This window comes from Balaenoptera ricei, chromosome 19 (assembly GCF_028023285.1).
Source record: "Balaenoptera ricei isolate mBalRic1 chromosome 19, mBalRic1.hap2, whole genome shotgun sequence".
Lineage (NCBI taxonomy): Eukaryota > Metazoa > Chordata > Mammalia > Artiodactyla > Balaenopteridae > Balaenoptera > Balaenoptera ricei.
In genome coordinates, this window is record NC_082657.1 from 56548735 (window position 1) to 56563201 (window position 14467).

The 14467-nt window shown below is 39.7% G+C and overlaps 1 protein-coding gene across 6 annotated transcripts in view; it reads left to right on the forward strand.

Annotated features, from left to right (window-relative positions):
• The window catches only part of CENPN (centromere protein N), a 21786-nt gene extending 8616 nt beyond the window's left edge, over nt 1–13170 (forward strand). For 5 of the 6 annotated variants that reach the window (XM_059904136.1, XM_059904138.1, XM_059904137.1 and 2 more), the window contains exons 6-11: nt 5070–5246; nt 7042–7143; nt 8418–8481; nt 10026–10138; nt 12163–12289; nt 12543–13170. In XM_059904136.1, coding sequence (XP_059760119.1) covers nt 5070–5246; nt 7042–7143; nt 8418–8481; nt 10026–10138; nt 12163–12289; nt 12543–12625 — 666 coding nt within the window. In that variant the 3' untranslated portion in view covers nt 12626–13170. The remainder of the gene's footprint in view (nt 1–5069; nt 5247–7041; nt 7144–8417; nt 8482–10025; nt 10139–12162; nt 12290–12542) is intronic. The other variant, XM_059904140.1, reaches the window with a different exon arrangement.
• The last annotated feature ends 1297 nt before the right edge of the window (nt 13171–14467 follow it).

Below are 14467 nucleotides of genomic sequence, written 5' to 3' on the forward strand. Positions count from 1 at the left end.
TTATTTTCCTCTGTTCTCTTGCATCCTTAATCTCTTGCCTCTTCTGATTCCTACTCTACTGCTTATAAATGTGCTCAGGTCTCAGTAAAAGTACATCCTTTCCCCAGGCTCATCCTCAAGCTCTTTTCTTTCTGCCACAAGACTCTTGGAGGGAAATATTTCTTCTTGCGCCTGATGTGTCACACACGTGGAAGCAATCCCATTGGTCCCTCCTCACCGCCCCCTTCACTTTTCCTCCAGCAGGAGCAGGGCCTTAGCCTGAGTGAGAGCAGCTGCCTGCAGGGAGCACCTACTCTGGTCTATTCCTCCAGGGCCGGCTCTGCACCTACAGGGAGACCACTCAGAGTGGTCCTGCCAGTTACCATGTAGGCTGCTCTGCCTGCTTCTGGATTTGGTATCAGGAGGGCCACTTGCCTGGAGCAAACTCCCCATTCCTTTAATCGCTGTATTTTTTAAAACACTTCAATAACCCTTAAGACAAGTCAACCCAGCCCCTACCCCCAATTACTCTTCTTTGTCAAAAATGTCCTGTTTCTCCAGATGAATCTTAGAAACATTTTCTCAGGTTTACAGAACAAAACAAAATCTTCAGCCTTTTGAGTAGGGGTGCATTTATTTATTTTTTGACTGTGCCACACGGCTTATAGAATCTTAGCTCCCTGACCAGCGATTGAACCCAGGACCTCAGCAGTGAGAGCGCAGAGTCCTAACCACTGGACCACCAGGGAATTCCCTGCATTTAATTTATAAATTAATTCAAAGAAAATTGTGAACCAAGAGAAGGTACGTCTCCTTTTTTTTTAAATTTTGTGAATAAGCAAGCACTTTTTTCTACCTCGCTCCTAAGTTCTTATTTTGGATTATATTATTTGAAAACTCTTCTTACCATGAAATTATGAACTTTGCAGACGTTACAGGAGAGTCCTGTCTGGACTGTGGCTGTGGCACATGCACCTGCTTTTTTTTTTTTTTTTTTTTTTTAAAACAAAGAGCCTCATTACCACATAACCCCTGGCCAGCCCTCCAAAAGTGTTGTGGATATGTGGTTTGGACCCTTCTGGAAGCAGCCTTCTTATGAAGGTGAACATGACTGGCTAACTCATCTTGAGAAACACTCGCAGCAAACACTCCCACCCTACTTCACCCAAAACAAGAAACCTAGAGAGTGTCTCTCTCTCTCTCGGGTCCAGTTCAGAGTTTCTCTGCATCTTCCCTCCCAGCACCTTCTCCTCACCTGATGGTCTTTCCTGTCCCCCTTTTAAGCACCAGGAACTTCTGTTCTTTTAACCCCAGGCCACTGCCCTCACCACGCAAGGAGAAAAGAGTCTGAAATACTCACATTTCCTCCCACTTTGATGCCCATGTATTTCAGTTGTTAGATTTCTCTTTTCTTATCACTATCAAAAGCTTTTGCCTCCTGAATGAATTTCAGGCACACTAGCGGTGGAGGCTGGGGGGACAAAGGAGCTTTTTTACTGATCATATCTGTCCTCCCTGAAAGGCCAGCTAGAGAGTGACATGCTGTGTATGCGGCAGGTTTTAGATGAGGAGGATGAGCAGGTAAAGGCCGTGTGTCTTCTCTGTCTCCCCGTCCCTCTACTCCGAGGTGGCCCACATGTCCTCACCCCCTTCCTCAACTGACTGAGGACTCCCGGCTTATCTCCACCTTCCTCCACATAATTTAACTAGTGGCTGGATAACCCCACTTTCCCAAAGGCTGATGATGGTGACATCATGACAAAAAGCATCTCCTCGTGCCCAGGAGTGAAGAGTGACTCACCTGCTGCTCTAGGACAGGCACCTTAACCTTTTTGTGCCAAGGACCCTTTGGCTACTAGTGAAGCTTATGGACCACTTCTCAGAAAAGTGTATTTAAATGCTATAAAATAAAATCCATAGACTCACAGGGGAAACAAATGATATTAAAAATACAGTTATTAAGGTATTAAAATGCCAAATTGTGATAAGTAATGCATGTGCTTCTTTATTAACACAATAAATAATCCCATGATGGGTCTAAAAGCAACTAGTTTCAAAGTACTAATAGGTGTAAATGATATTTTTGAGGCATGTGCAACAGTTATGATAAGAGTATTTAGGATTTCTATGGACAACAAAGTAACAGGTCCTAAAATTCCACTGTTTTGATGCCTACTTTCCAATTGAAGGAGATGCTAAATTTCAGTTAGAAATTAGTACAAATAAAAATGAAATTTTTCCCCTACCAAGTCCACAGATGCCCTGAATTCTAACCATGGGCTTCAGGTAAAGAACTCCTGCCCTGAACCAATGGGGGAAAGAAGCTGATATGAGAGGACACAGGGACCCTAACTGGGGAGTGATGGGTGGAGAGTGAGTGAGTGTGTGTCTGTGTGTGTGTGTGTGTGTGTGTGTGTGAGAGAGAGAGAGAGAGAGAGAGAGAGAAGATTAACTGCACATCTTACCAGGTAAAACTCTTCAAAATACAAAGTTCCTGGAAAAACTTACAAAGAAGAGACAAACTAAAAACTGTTTCACTTGTAAGGTAGCACACTTTCTGTCCCTTTCTATGCCTGTATCATGTAGTATAATAATGATGGTCTGTGTTTAAGTATGTTAATGTGTTAAATATGTGGTGATTCTTTGTATCGTAAGCTTCATTTGATTCTCACGCCAAACATACGTATGTTCAGTAGCTTGTGGGCCTTGGCCAGTTACCGACAGTTGATGGCTAGTGGAGGATACCCTGGCCAAGAGAACAGTTCCAGTTTCGCCAAACCACTTAGGACCCTTGGCCACACTTGTTTATGTCATCTTAAATTTTTTTTTTTTAAATTTTTTGGCTGTGCCACATGGCATGTGGGATCTTAGTTCCCTGACCAGGGATCAAACCCGCGCCCCCCACATTGGAAGCACGGAGTCTTAACCACTGGACCGCCAGGGAAGTCCCTTGGCTGCACTCGTTTAAGCTTGAGCAATATTAATCTGAGCTCTCCTCTGTGAAACGCTTTATCCCAGGTATTGCAGGATGATATCCATTGAGGTAGTTTCTTGGGAAAATAATAAATGTCTATATTTGGGTCCTGCCTCTACAGGTATCTGAGTATCTTATTTACTGTAAGAATGTGAGATGGAGCATTGGCCAGCCAGGCCAGGATTACACTGACTCTGTGGACGCCCTTTCCTCTTAGCCTAATGATTTTTAACCTTTGTTTGGACTATAGACCCTTATGAAAATTTTGATAAGTGGCATAGCACCTCTCTAGAAAAGCATACCTTTAGACATGTCCATCCAATGGTGCATCCAATTCAGGAGGTCACAGACCTCTTTAAGTCCCTTCATGAGCCCTCACTTAAGTTATCCTCATTCTAGACTAGCGACTACCTGACTCCGTTGAATGCTACCAATTTTCTCCTAGTGAAAATGTGCCCTCCGTATACTACACTCAATGTTGACTTTACACACTTTTCTTTTGTAATGTGATGCAAAGAGGCTATTCAGAATAAGATCCTGTCCTCTTCCATTCGAGCTGGCAGAGGTCCACTGCATGCCTGTTGGGGCCGAGGGCTGTGCTGCTCACCCAGGGGAAGGTCAGACTGCTCTGTACCCTCCATGCCCCTTGTCCTGGGTTCCTTGTCTGATACACTAAGGAAATTTGGGGAAGCAACCAGATAAAGAGTGGGCAGAGTCAGAATACAGTCGGCCCTCCATATACATGGGTTCCGCACCCATGGATTCAACCAACCACAAATTGAAAATATTCAGGAAAAAAAATTCTAGAAAGTTCCAAAAAGCAAAACTTGAATTTGCTTTGGGTCAGCAAGTGTTTACATAGCATTCGTGTTGTATTTATGATTATTTACATGGCATTTACTTTCTATTAGGTATTATAAGTAACCTGGAAATGATTTAAAGTATGTGGGAGGATCTCATAGGTTATTTGCAATTACTACACCATTTTATATAAGAGACCTGAGCATCCTTGGATTTTGGTATCCTGGTATCTGAGAGGGGTCCTGGAACCAATCATCCAGAATCCTTAGGGACAACTGTAACTGCCTTCTTTGCTAATGTCAGCAGCCATGTGATCACCAGGAATAAGATACAAGACGGAGGAAATAAAGAGATGTGAGCAGGGGATTCCCTGGTGGTCCAGTGGTTAGAATTCCACACTCTCACTGCCGAGGGCCCGGGTTCAATCCCTGGTCAGGGAACTAAGATCCCACAAGCTGCGCAGCACAGCCAGGAAAAAAAAAAAAAAAACAGGGATGTGGGCAAGCCAAGTGTGCCTGTCTCAAGTATCTCCAGGGTCTGAGCTGCAAGGGGGGCTAATAATCTAGGAGTGAGCTATTAAATTCCATAGAAACTGGCAATCATATTTAAAAGTTTAGAAAGGTCTATATTTTATCCATGAAATGGAAACCGTGTAGAATTTCTTATAGTCTCGCTATGTAACTTTGCTTTGGGGTAATTTTTAGCACCTGAGCTAAATGCATAAAAGCATTAGGATTAGTATTTTTTTAAGCCCACTGCTACATAGAAATCTTACTATTAAACTTTACAGTGCACGCTAGGTCTGTGTTCAATGCTAAAAATGCTTCCTTATAAGATATCTCATTTGTGAGGCTGCCTTGCTTCATAAACTCTTATAGTTTTTCAGAACAAAGCCCAAGAAATTATTGAAAATTTCTGATGTCATATCCTGCTTGTAGGATTTAAATTTTTTTTCCTTCCAAAAGACTTTGCAAGGCATGAATGTATCTTTACAAAACGACCACAAAATATTTTCCCAAAGATTTCCCAAAACACTGTAATGAAAAGTAGGAGAGGGACTTCCCTGGTGGTCCAGTGGTTAAGACTCCATGCTTCCACTGCAGGGGGCATGGCTTCAATCCCTGGCTGGGGAACTAAGATCCTGCATGCCTCACGGCACGGCCCAAAAAAAAAAAAAAACAGAGGAGAAAAGACTGCCAGATCTCAGCCGGTGTGCAAGATTATAGTAACATCCTTCACCCCTAAAAAGCACCTGTTGTTGGTGCCACATGAGATTTTAATTAGGAAACTTACATCTTTTTTTTTTTTAAATAAGGTGACAGTCAGCTTCAGAGACGCTGAGGAGAATGCAGTATGGATTCGAATTGCCTGGGGAACACAGTATAGAAAGCCAAACCAGTACAAACCTGCTTACGTGGTGTATTATTCCCAAACTCCATATGCCTTCACTTCTTCCTCCCAACTGAAAAGCAATCTACCCCTTCTGGGTCAGGTATGGAACCAATTACTATAAGCTATAACTCTCTATTATCCTTATCTCAGGTCCATGTAGGTTTAAACTGCTCAATATCATTTGATATAAAATGCGACCTGTAGGGGGACTTCCCTGGCGGTCCAGTGGTTAAGACTCCGCGCTTCCACTGCATGGGGCACAGGTTCAGTCCGTGGTCAGGGAACTAAGATCCAGTATGCTGCACGGCGCAGCCAAATAAAAAAATACCACCTGTAATTCTTGATCTCCTAAAATAAGAAGCAGAAAGTGTTATTATTCTACAAGTGGGAGCACAGCATAAGCATTGGTTTAGAACTCTTCATTACTGTCTTGTAATTGAGAAGTAGTACACAATCAAGGTAAAAAATCCAACCAACATAGAAGTCTCTGAACAGTCTTTTAAGACTCCATACCCTTCTGCGCAATCCCACTCACTCAAAATAACAGCTCTTAATAGTTCTGCTATTTCCTTTCAGAAGATGTTTTATTACAAAAACCACGCTGGTACATAGGGTCTGTAATTTGCTTTTTCTAACTTAACAGAACATTTCAATGAGGTTACATATGAATGTACCTCACTACATTTTCATGACCTCATCATTTGCCTATTAATGAACATTACTTTCATTTGTAACCATTTTCCCCACATTGCGTACACAAGAAGAGTGCTTTAACACAAGATGGTCCCCTGGTCAGAGCCTGCTTCTGTTTATGGCTCTGCCTTTGGTATCACAGGCTTCCTAGCATCTTCCCCCAAATAAGCCCTCCCCAAATTAGCCTGGCAACTGCTGCTGCTTTGACCGTCTTAACATGCACAACTACAATGGTGCTTCAGTTGGTTCCAGAGCTGATTGTAGATAAGCAGCTCTGCCGTCCTGGCTGCATCATCTCTAGTGCCGAGTAGAACACCAAGTCCTCCAGGCAGGCAGACTTGTCATTTAAGTTCCTTAGGTGTTTACTGAAATGGCAGAAGGATTGCTACTGCTGCTCACTTCTGTTTCTTTCTAACACTTAACTCTCCTTTACATCTGGAGTCTCTCCTCCACAATAAACAGTGGTTTTCCATCCACTGACAGCCAGGTGAGTCCACCATATCCCACCTAGTTTAAACATCGCCCCAAAAGCTCATGTTCTTTTCTAATGTGTATCTTAAGGCAAACCTATTTCTACCCTCTAGTTCCAGGTAAATACCTTATGCTACTAATTCTGTTTCAGTCTTCCAACTTGTTTCCCCAGACGATGGGAAGCTTTTATAAGTTGCATTTAATTTGCACTTTTTTCTTCAAAATTTGTCCTAGAGCGTACATACATATTTGCATTTTTGTATGGCAGTATCGTAGTATTAATGACTAGTAATCAAAAATGGTAACATTTGAGTATTCACTGTTTATTCTTAACTCTGAATTTCATTTATTATAATTCCTAACTTTAAACAGGATCGCTTTGGGACTTCCCTGGCGGTCCAGTGGTTAAGAGTCCGTGCTTCCACTGCAAGGGGCACGGATTCGATCCCTGGTTGGGGAACTAAGATCCCACATGCTGCTTGGTGCAGCCAAGAATTAAAAAAAATATATTTTTTTAAATAAAAAAAATAAACAGGATCACTTTTCTAAAAATGGTATTACAAAAGACCTTGCATTTGTGAGAATCTTAATGCCATTAGCCCCTGTTTTCGTTTTTCAAGCTAAGTAACAGGCCATGAGATTTAATTGTTCTGGATTTTTTCCTGAACAAGTATTGTAAATACAGAGATAGACACAGTAATGCTAATAGTCTTGCTAATTTTCCCTTCAAGGCACTGACAATTGCTAGCAAACACCATCAGATTGTGAAAATGGACCTCAGAAGCCGGTATCTGGACTCTCTTAAGGCTATTGTTTTTAAACAGTATAATCAGGTGAGCCCATCAGTGACTATTTAAAGTTAAGTCTCCATTTTCTCTTTCACACATAATTTAGAAGCTGAGCAGGTGGGAAAGTCTACCTCCAGTGACAGGAGATCACGTCAGATATCCCTGAAGTGCAGAAAGTTTTCAGTTAACATGAAAGGAAACAATATAATTTCTCACTCTCATCTTTTTATAGTTGCGTTGTATTTTATACTGCCCATTAGTCACTGGGGTCTATGTTATAGGTCCCCGTTTCCAAATCATCTATTCCAATCAGAATTTATTTTCTCTTCAGAGTAACTCGACACTGTCTTTTGAAGCTGATTATATTATTCTGTTCTGCAAGAGAGAAGCAGATTTTTTTGTCCCATCAGTCAAGCAGCTGATACAGGAGTTGGAAGTAAAGGAGAAGGCATTGGTTTATTAAGTCCCACAATTTATTTGTCAAAATTATTTGAACGCATTGTTCCCCTTTAATGATAAGAACGGATCTGGCCTTGCTCCCAGGCTTAGGGATTTTTTTTTTTTTTTCCTCTGCATGGCATCTGTGTGCTCATATGTTCAGACTCCTATAGGATTGTTAAGGCTCTGTGTATATCTTTGAGCCCTTAGGTATGTTATACTTATGTATTTTCATCTGTTCTAAGTAGAAAGAAGTGATGGCTCTCTGCAAGCTACTCTTTAAGGAAAAAATCTAACATTAAGAAGTTAGATAATGATTTTCTCCCACAGCAGCCCCCCCCCCTTACCTACCACCCTCCTACCAAATTGCTATCAACGGTTCTCCTATGACAGTTGCGTTTCTAGGAAAATTCATATTGTCAAACACTTAATTATAAAAACAATGGCTTCAGTGGGGAAAGTAAGCGAAGGGGTCTGAGAGGTTCAGACTTACAATAGGAAAGTTACTTTTCGATAAGGAATCTCAGCAAATTTTTTACAGTTATAAAGACATAGATATAAAGCTGAAACATCACATTGTAAGTGCTGCCTCTGATTCCTCTAGCTTTTGCATTCACCAGCTATACTTCTTCCAGGTCCATTTTTCACGTTAACAAGGTACAGAGCTCCTCAAACAAAGCAGCCATGTTGCTGGCATTCTCTGCCAACATCGCTCTAGGAGAAATGCTCAACTCAGTATGCAAATGGCCTCAAATCTTTGTGTTGGGAAAAACTAAAGATAAGATTTGCCATACTTTTGTACATTAAAACCAATTAATATCTATACTTCAAGGTGATAAAATTAGGAAAACATTCACTTTTTTCTTTTTTCTTTTTCCTAGACCTTTGAAACTCACAACTCTACTACACCTCTACAAGAAAGAAGCCTTGGGCTAGATATAAATAGTATGTGTGTTTTAAGATAAAACTGAAATTTGGAAGGACATTCCTTTTCAGATTTCTGTCATCGAGGAAAACATTTATGTACCAGGATTGTGATTCAAAAGTATTTACTGTTTTCAGAAAATTGAAAATTAAATTTCTGTTGAAGTGGGGAAGCTAAGCTACCATAATCTCTTTTAGAATTTACTAGACTGGCATCTAATAATAATCACAACAAAACCAAAAATTAACTAACAGTTGTTGAGCATTTCTTCTGTGCCAGGCACCATACTAAGGTGTTTATATGAGTCATTTCCTATTTCTTCACAGCAGTCCCATGAACAAGCTCTTTTCATCAGGAAACTGGGTTTCAGAGAGGTTTAGTAACTTGTGAGGCAAAATCACATAGCTAGGAATCGGCAAAGCCAGGAGTGAAATCCGAATCTGAGCCTGGAGTCCAGGCTCTTAATGCTTCCTGAGTACTTTATTGCATCTCGCAGGTATTGCGTTATTTACAAATTGAAGGTTTGTGGCAACCCTGCGTTGAGCAAATCTCTCGGCGCCATTTTTCCAACAGCATTTGCTCATTTCATGTCTCTGTGTCACATTTTCGTAATTCTCACAATATTTCAAACTTTTTCATTATTATTATATTTGTTATGGTGATCTGTGATCAGTGATCTTTGATGTTACTATTGCAAAAAGATTACAACTCCCTGAGGGCTCAGATGATGGTTAGCATTTTTTAGCAATAAAGTACTTTTTAAATAAGGTATGTACATTGTCCTTTTAGACATAATACTGTTGCACATTTAATAGACTGCAGTACAATATAAACATAACTTTTATATGCACTGGGAAACTAAAAACTTCATGTGACTCACTTTATTGCAGTGGTATATAACTGCACCCGCTTATCTCTGAGGTGCGCCTGTAATCAGAATTGTTACGCTGTTGGTACTCACAGGTGACATGAGTCCTTTCCTAGAAAACCCAAGACAATAGAGTATGAAACTACTAATGTGGATCAGAAAGTTCAGAAAAGTGATGGGGTACAATGTAGATTTATAAAAATGAAAATGTTCCTCTCTCTTGGCAGTGATTTGGCAATAAAATGAAATGGTACAGCCATTATGAACTAAACATATTTATGACTTTCCAATGGCATAAGAACTGCTATTGATTTTATGTTAAGTAAAGAAAGCAGGATACAAAATTGTGTGTATTTTATAATCCCAGTTTAAAAAATATATATCTTTTTATTCACTGAAAAAAGGGTTAGACAAATAGATTAAAATGTTAACAGTACTTATCTCTGTGTGGTGGAATTATGGGTGATTTTTATTTTCTCTTACCAGCCTATACTTTCCAGCTTTTCAACAATAAGAAATTATTACAATCGAGAAGAAACAGTAAACATTATTTTTAAGTTATACAAGCAAGTTGAAAGGTTAGGAATGAAAGGATGATACTTTATGGATGAAATATATTAACATATATAAAATATATAATATTATAATAATATTAAATATATAACAGCTGTTTCTCTTGAAATCTTCCATCTGTAGTGGATTCAAGGATCATTCATGAAAACAAAATAGAAAAAGAGAGAGTCCAGAGAGTGACTCAAGAAATTTTTGGAGACTATCCACAACCAAGACTAGAATTTGCACAATATAAGGTAGGACACTGCTATAAACTAACTACAAGTTATCAATATTTTTTAAAAAGAACTAAAACTGTAAGTGGAAAACAGATCTAAGAAACTGTCTCTCATTCATTTGTCACTTTAATGTTGTATAATAAGTTTATGAGTTAAAATAGACTTCTTTATCATATTTAGTAAGTTCCTCTGTTGCAAAGGAGACCTTTGGAAATGTTGAATTTGCCTTTTCATTTCACCTTTCATATTAATTCAGTTATGTATAACCAGCTGTGATCTGTATTTTTGAGAAAAAAAAAAAAAAGGTAGGTTATACCTTTCTAGCCCACCCATACCTAGAACAATGCTTGCACATGGTCAGTGCTCATAAATACTTATTAAATAAAAGAGTGAGTAAATAAGTCATTACAAAGCCCAGTTGGCATCACGTGGAGAAAACCCAGCAGCCTGCAAACCTGGCTCGTTCCAGAAGCTTGCCCACCAGGAAAGCCAGGTGGGGGGCAAGCCCATGGCCACCATTAGAAGAATTCAAGGCTTTATATCACCATCACCCTAGTCTAATACTCATGCTCATACTCCTAACACCCCCTCCCCTCAAACCTTCCAATAAAATTCTTTCTGCTTAGAAGGAACCTTCTGCAGCTACAGACCACACTTTAAGTCTACCATTGATCTGCTCACTCAGGCCCAGTGCCTGTTTGGTTTGATTTGTTTTTAGTGGGAAAAGTTGACTGACACCTTTCAAGTTATGCTCCCTGAATGGCAGGTTTCAACCCATTTCTTTTGAACAGCTCACACTCTTAAGACAGTCATTCTCAAAATGTGGTCCCTGGACCAGCAGAATCAGCCTCAGCTGGGAATATGGGTAAGAAATGCAGGTTCTTGGCCCCATTCTAGTCCTACTGGATCATGGACTCTGGAGGTGGGTCCCAGACATCTGTCTTCACAAGCCCTCTAGCCGATTCTGCACAGAGAACCACTGATGTAGGATACCTAAGATTTAGTCCACAAAACTTCTCTTTATACACATCTTAGAATGGGTCTATTCTATAAGTCAAGGCACACATTTATTCATACCTGCTACTAATTTTTCCGTACCTTTTCTATTTTGAAAAATGTCAAACCTTCAGAAAACATGCAAGAATATTACAATGAGCATTCATTTCCCCTTTGTTTCAAAATTTACTAATCATTAACATTTTGCCACATCTGCTTTCTTTCTTTCTCTTTCTTTATTCTGAACCATTTGAATTAGTTGCAGACATTACTCACCCTCTAAATATTTCAGCATTCTGTCTCTAAATTTTAAGTTAAAAAAATGAAGTTAGAATCTAAGAGCCAAGTACCTACTGAAGTAGCAGTACTTATATATTTGATGATATGAAGGAACTGTTATTAATTTTTTTAGGTGTGGTAATGTGATGGGGGTGAAGTTTTGAAAAAGAGTCCTTTTTAGGACTCTTTTAGATACATTGAAATATTTGCAGGTGGGAGACTATGGTGTCTTGGATTTGCTTCGAAATAATCCAGTGGGGGTGGGCAGTAGGGAACGGAAGGTCGAGTAATGGATGGAACAAGACCAGTCATTGTTTCAGCTGGGTGATGTGCACGTGGGGACTCATTACACTGCGCTCCTCACTTTTGTATGTTTTCTAAATCTTCTATAATAAGAAGTTAAACTGCGGTAGTGACTCAAAACACATGACATTTTTACATTGAAATGACAGATTACAAAAAACAGTGCTCATTTTCCATTAAGAATGCAAACCTAATGCTCAGGTAAAGGGCATCTGAGGGCGGAACTGACATGCAAGGTCTCCTGTGTGTCAGGCACTGTGCACGCTTGGCTTTTTGCATGTGATATTGTTGGATATACTGGTTGCCCTGAACGTTTGCAATTAGCAAATTAAATGGTTCCCACCCCCATTAGTTCCTGTGTTTCTTGATAACAAGAATTAGTGAAATACATAATCCTATTTCTTTATATTTTGCCATTGCAACTGATATATTTAATCGTCACTTAAAAATATATCTGTTGACAGCTTGAAACGAAATTCAAAAGTGACCTAAATGGGGGCATCCTGGCTGAGAGAGAAGAACCCCTCCGGTGCCTGGTTAAGTTCTCTAGCCCCCATCTTCTGGAAGCACTGAAATCCTTAGCACCAGCCGGTAAGTAGTCAGCATACTTCATCAGCCAGAAGAATTAACAACATACTACATTCGACCCTCTCTTTGCTGACTAATTGCCCCTGAGCTTTCTCATGGCTCTCATCTGCTATCCCATCGTGCCCTGTTTTGCATATTCTGCTTCACTTAATTGGGGTCCATGATCCACCCTCTAATCTTGGTCATTTTTAAACTGACTCAAATCGTTGTCCCTGTGATTATTTTCATTTTCTTTTCTTTTTTTTTTTAATTTCAGGTATTGCAGATGCACCACTTTCTCCATTGCTCACTTGCATACCCAATAAGGGAATGAATTATTTTAAAATTAGAGATAAATAAGATGTATGTGGTTTTGTAAGCACAGCATCCTTGACTGTATTGCATATGCATTTTATAATGACTAGCTGGATAGCTTCTATCTGCAAACTTGTTTTAGAGATTAATCCTTGATGTTGACGATTTAGAAATGTTCAGTATAATTCTTGGGACTGATTCTTTCCTCCTCCTGCAAAGCATAGCAGTTGTGGGACTTTAAGATGTGACAGGATGTCTTTTTTTCTCACTCCTATCTCTCCTCAATCCTGGAGAGGTCTGGTTCCAGTTGCTGGTTTCCAGGGATTTTCTCTTAAGCCTTGGATCACAGAAAGAAGCAACAAGAAACTATACCCAACCCAAAACTTTCCAGGAGAATCATAAAATTGGTCCATTCAAAAGGTAGAATTGGGCCCATTAAGTTATTATTGCAGGAGGTAGCCTATCAGTTGATTCAGCTATATAAAATAATGATTTCATTGTAAATATGATACTTCTCATCTATTTTATCATACATATGGCATTCCAACTGACAGATAATATACAGGTTTGTGAATAAAGATATTTAAAAACGGGTGTATCGGTCACTTTTGGTGAAAATCCTTCAGTGATCATCACTAAATCGCATGTCCTTTTACAATAACACTTTAAAATCTACTCCCTATCTTGATCCACAAAGGATTTGGGGTTATAACAACATATGTTACAATTATGATAAAATCAAAAGGTGAGGAAATCTGGGCAAATGAAGGACAGAAAAAGAATAGGAGGACAAAATAAAACTAGAGGTAAGATTACCACATAAGAACATACAAGTGCCTCCTCAACTGCTAGAATAAAAGGGAAAATTTGGATGGCGTTAGCCAGCGGCCAAAGCAGAGGAGAAAAACACCAATTTAAATGAGATACTTAAAAACTGGTATATCAGTTACTTCTGATGAAAATCAGAAAGAGGCTTAATATACAGATATAAACACAATCAGAAGAGGCTAAACAATGCTTTATACCAATATAGTGTATTGGTATTGTCTATACCAATACCAATAGGTATTTTATGTGAAATATATTTGTTTAGATTTAATTAGCAAATGGCTTAGACACTTCAGTTATCTCAGAGTGAGGCACTGAGTCTGTAGGGGCTTAATAACGCTAATTTTTTTTGTAGACCACAGTCATGATTTAGAGCATCTGTTCCTACGTGCACACACATGGTAGGCACTTCTACTCAGTGCCTGAATGCCCACATTAGGTCTGCACAGAGGCCCTGCAGGTTCCTGGGATGGTTTCCCACAGGCTCACAGCCTTTTCTGGTGCTTTGCAGGGATGTACAATGAGAGCCTGAACGAGAAAGACACTAATCATATTGGGTTGGCCAGAAAGTCCCTTCGGGTTTTTCTGTAAGATGTTACAGAAAAACCCGAAGGGACTTTCTGGCCAACCCAGTATTACCCAGCCTACAGTGGAATCACTTGAGGCTGCACCCTGCAGCCCTCCCAGACAGAGGCTTCTGCTTCAGGAAATGAGATACAGGGAATGCTTACCTGGTATGTGCTTGAGGGTCCAGAGCCACATATGCCATTCAGACGCAGTCGTGGGATCAGATGGAGCAGTAAATGCAGATCCAAGGATCTCTAGGCCAAAGGAATTTACTGCACGTTAGGTAGGGTCTCCAAAAATGAAAAAGAGCTAATGTTTACTGAGCACTTACTATGTGGCAGGCGCTGTGCCAAGTATTTTATACGCTTTGTCTTATTTTCTTTTTTTTTTTTTAATATTATTTATTTTTATTTTTTTTTATTTATTATTTATGGCTGTGTTGGGTCTTCGTTTCTGTGCAAGGGCTTTCTCCAGTTGTGGCAAGCGGGGGCC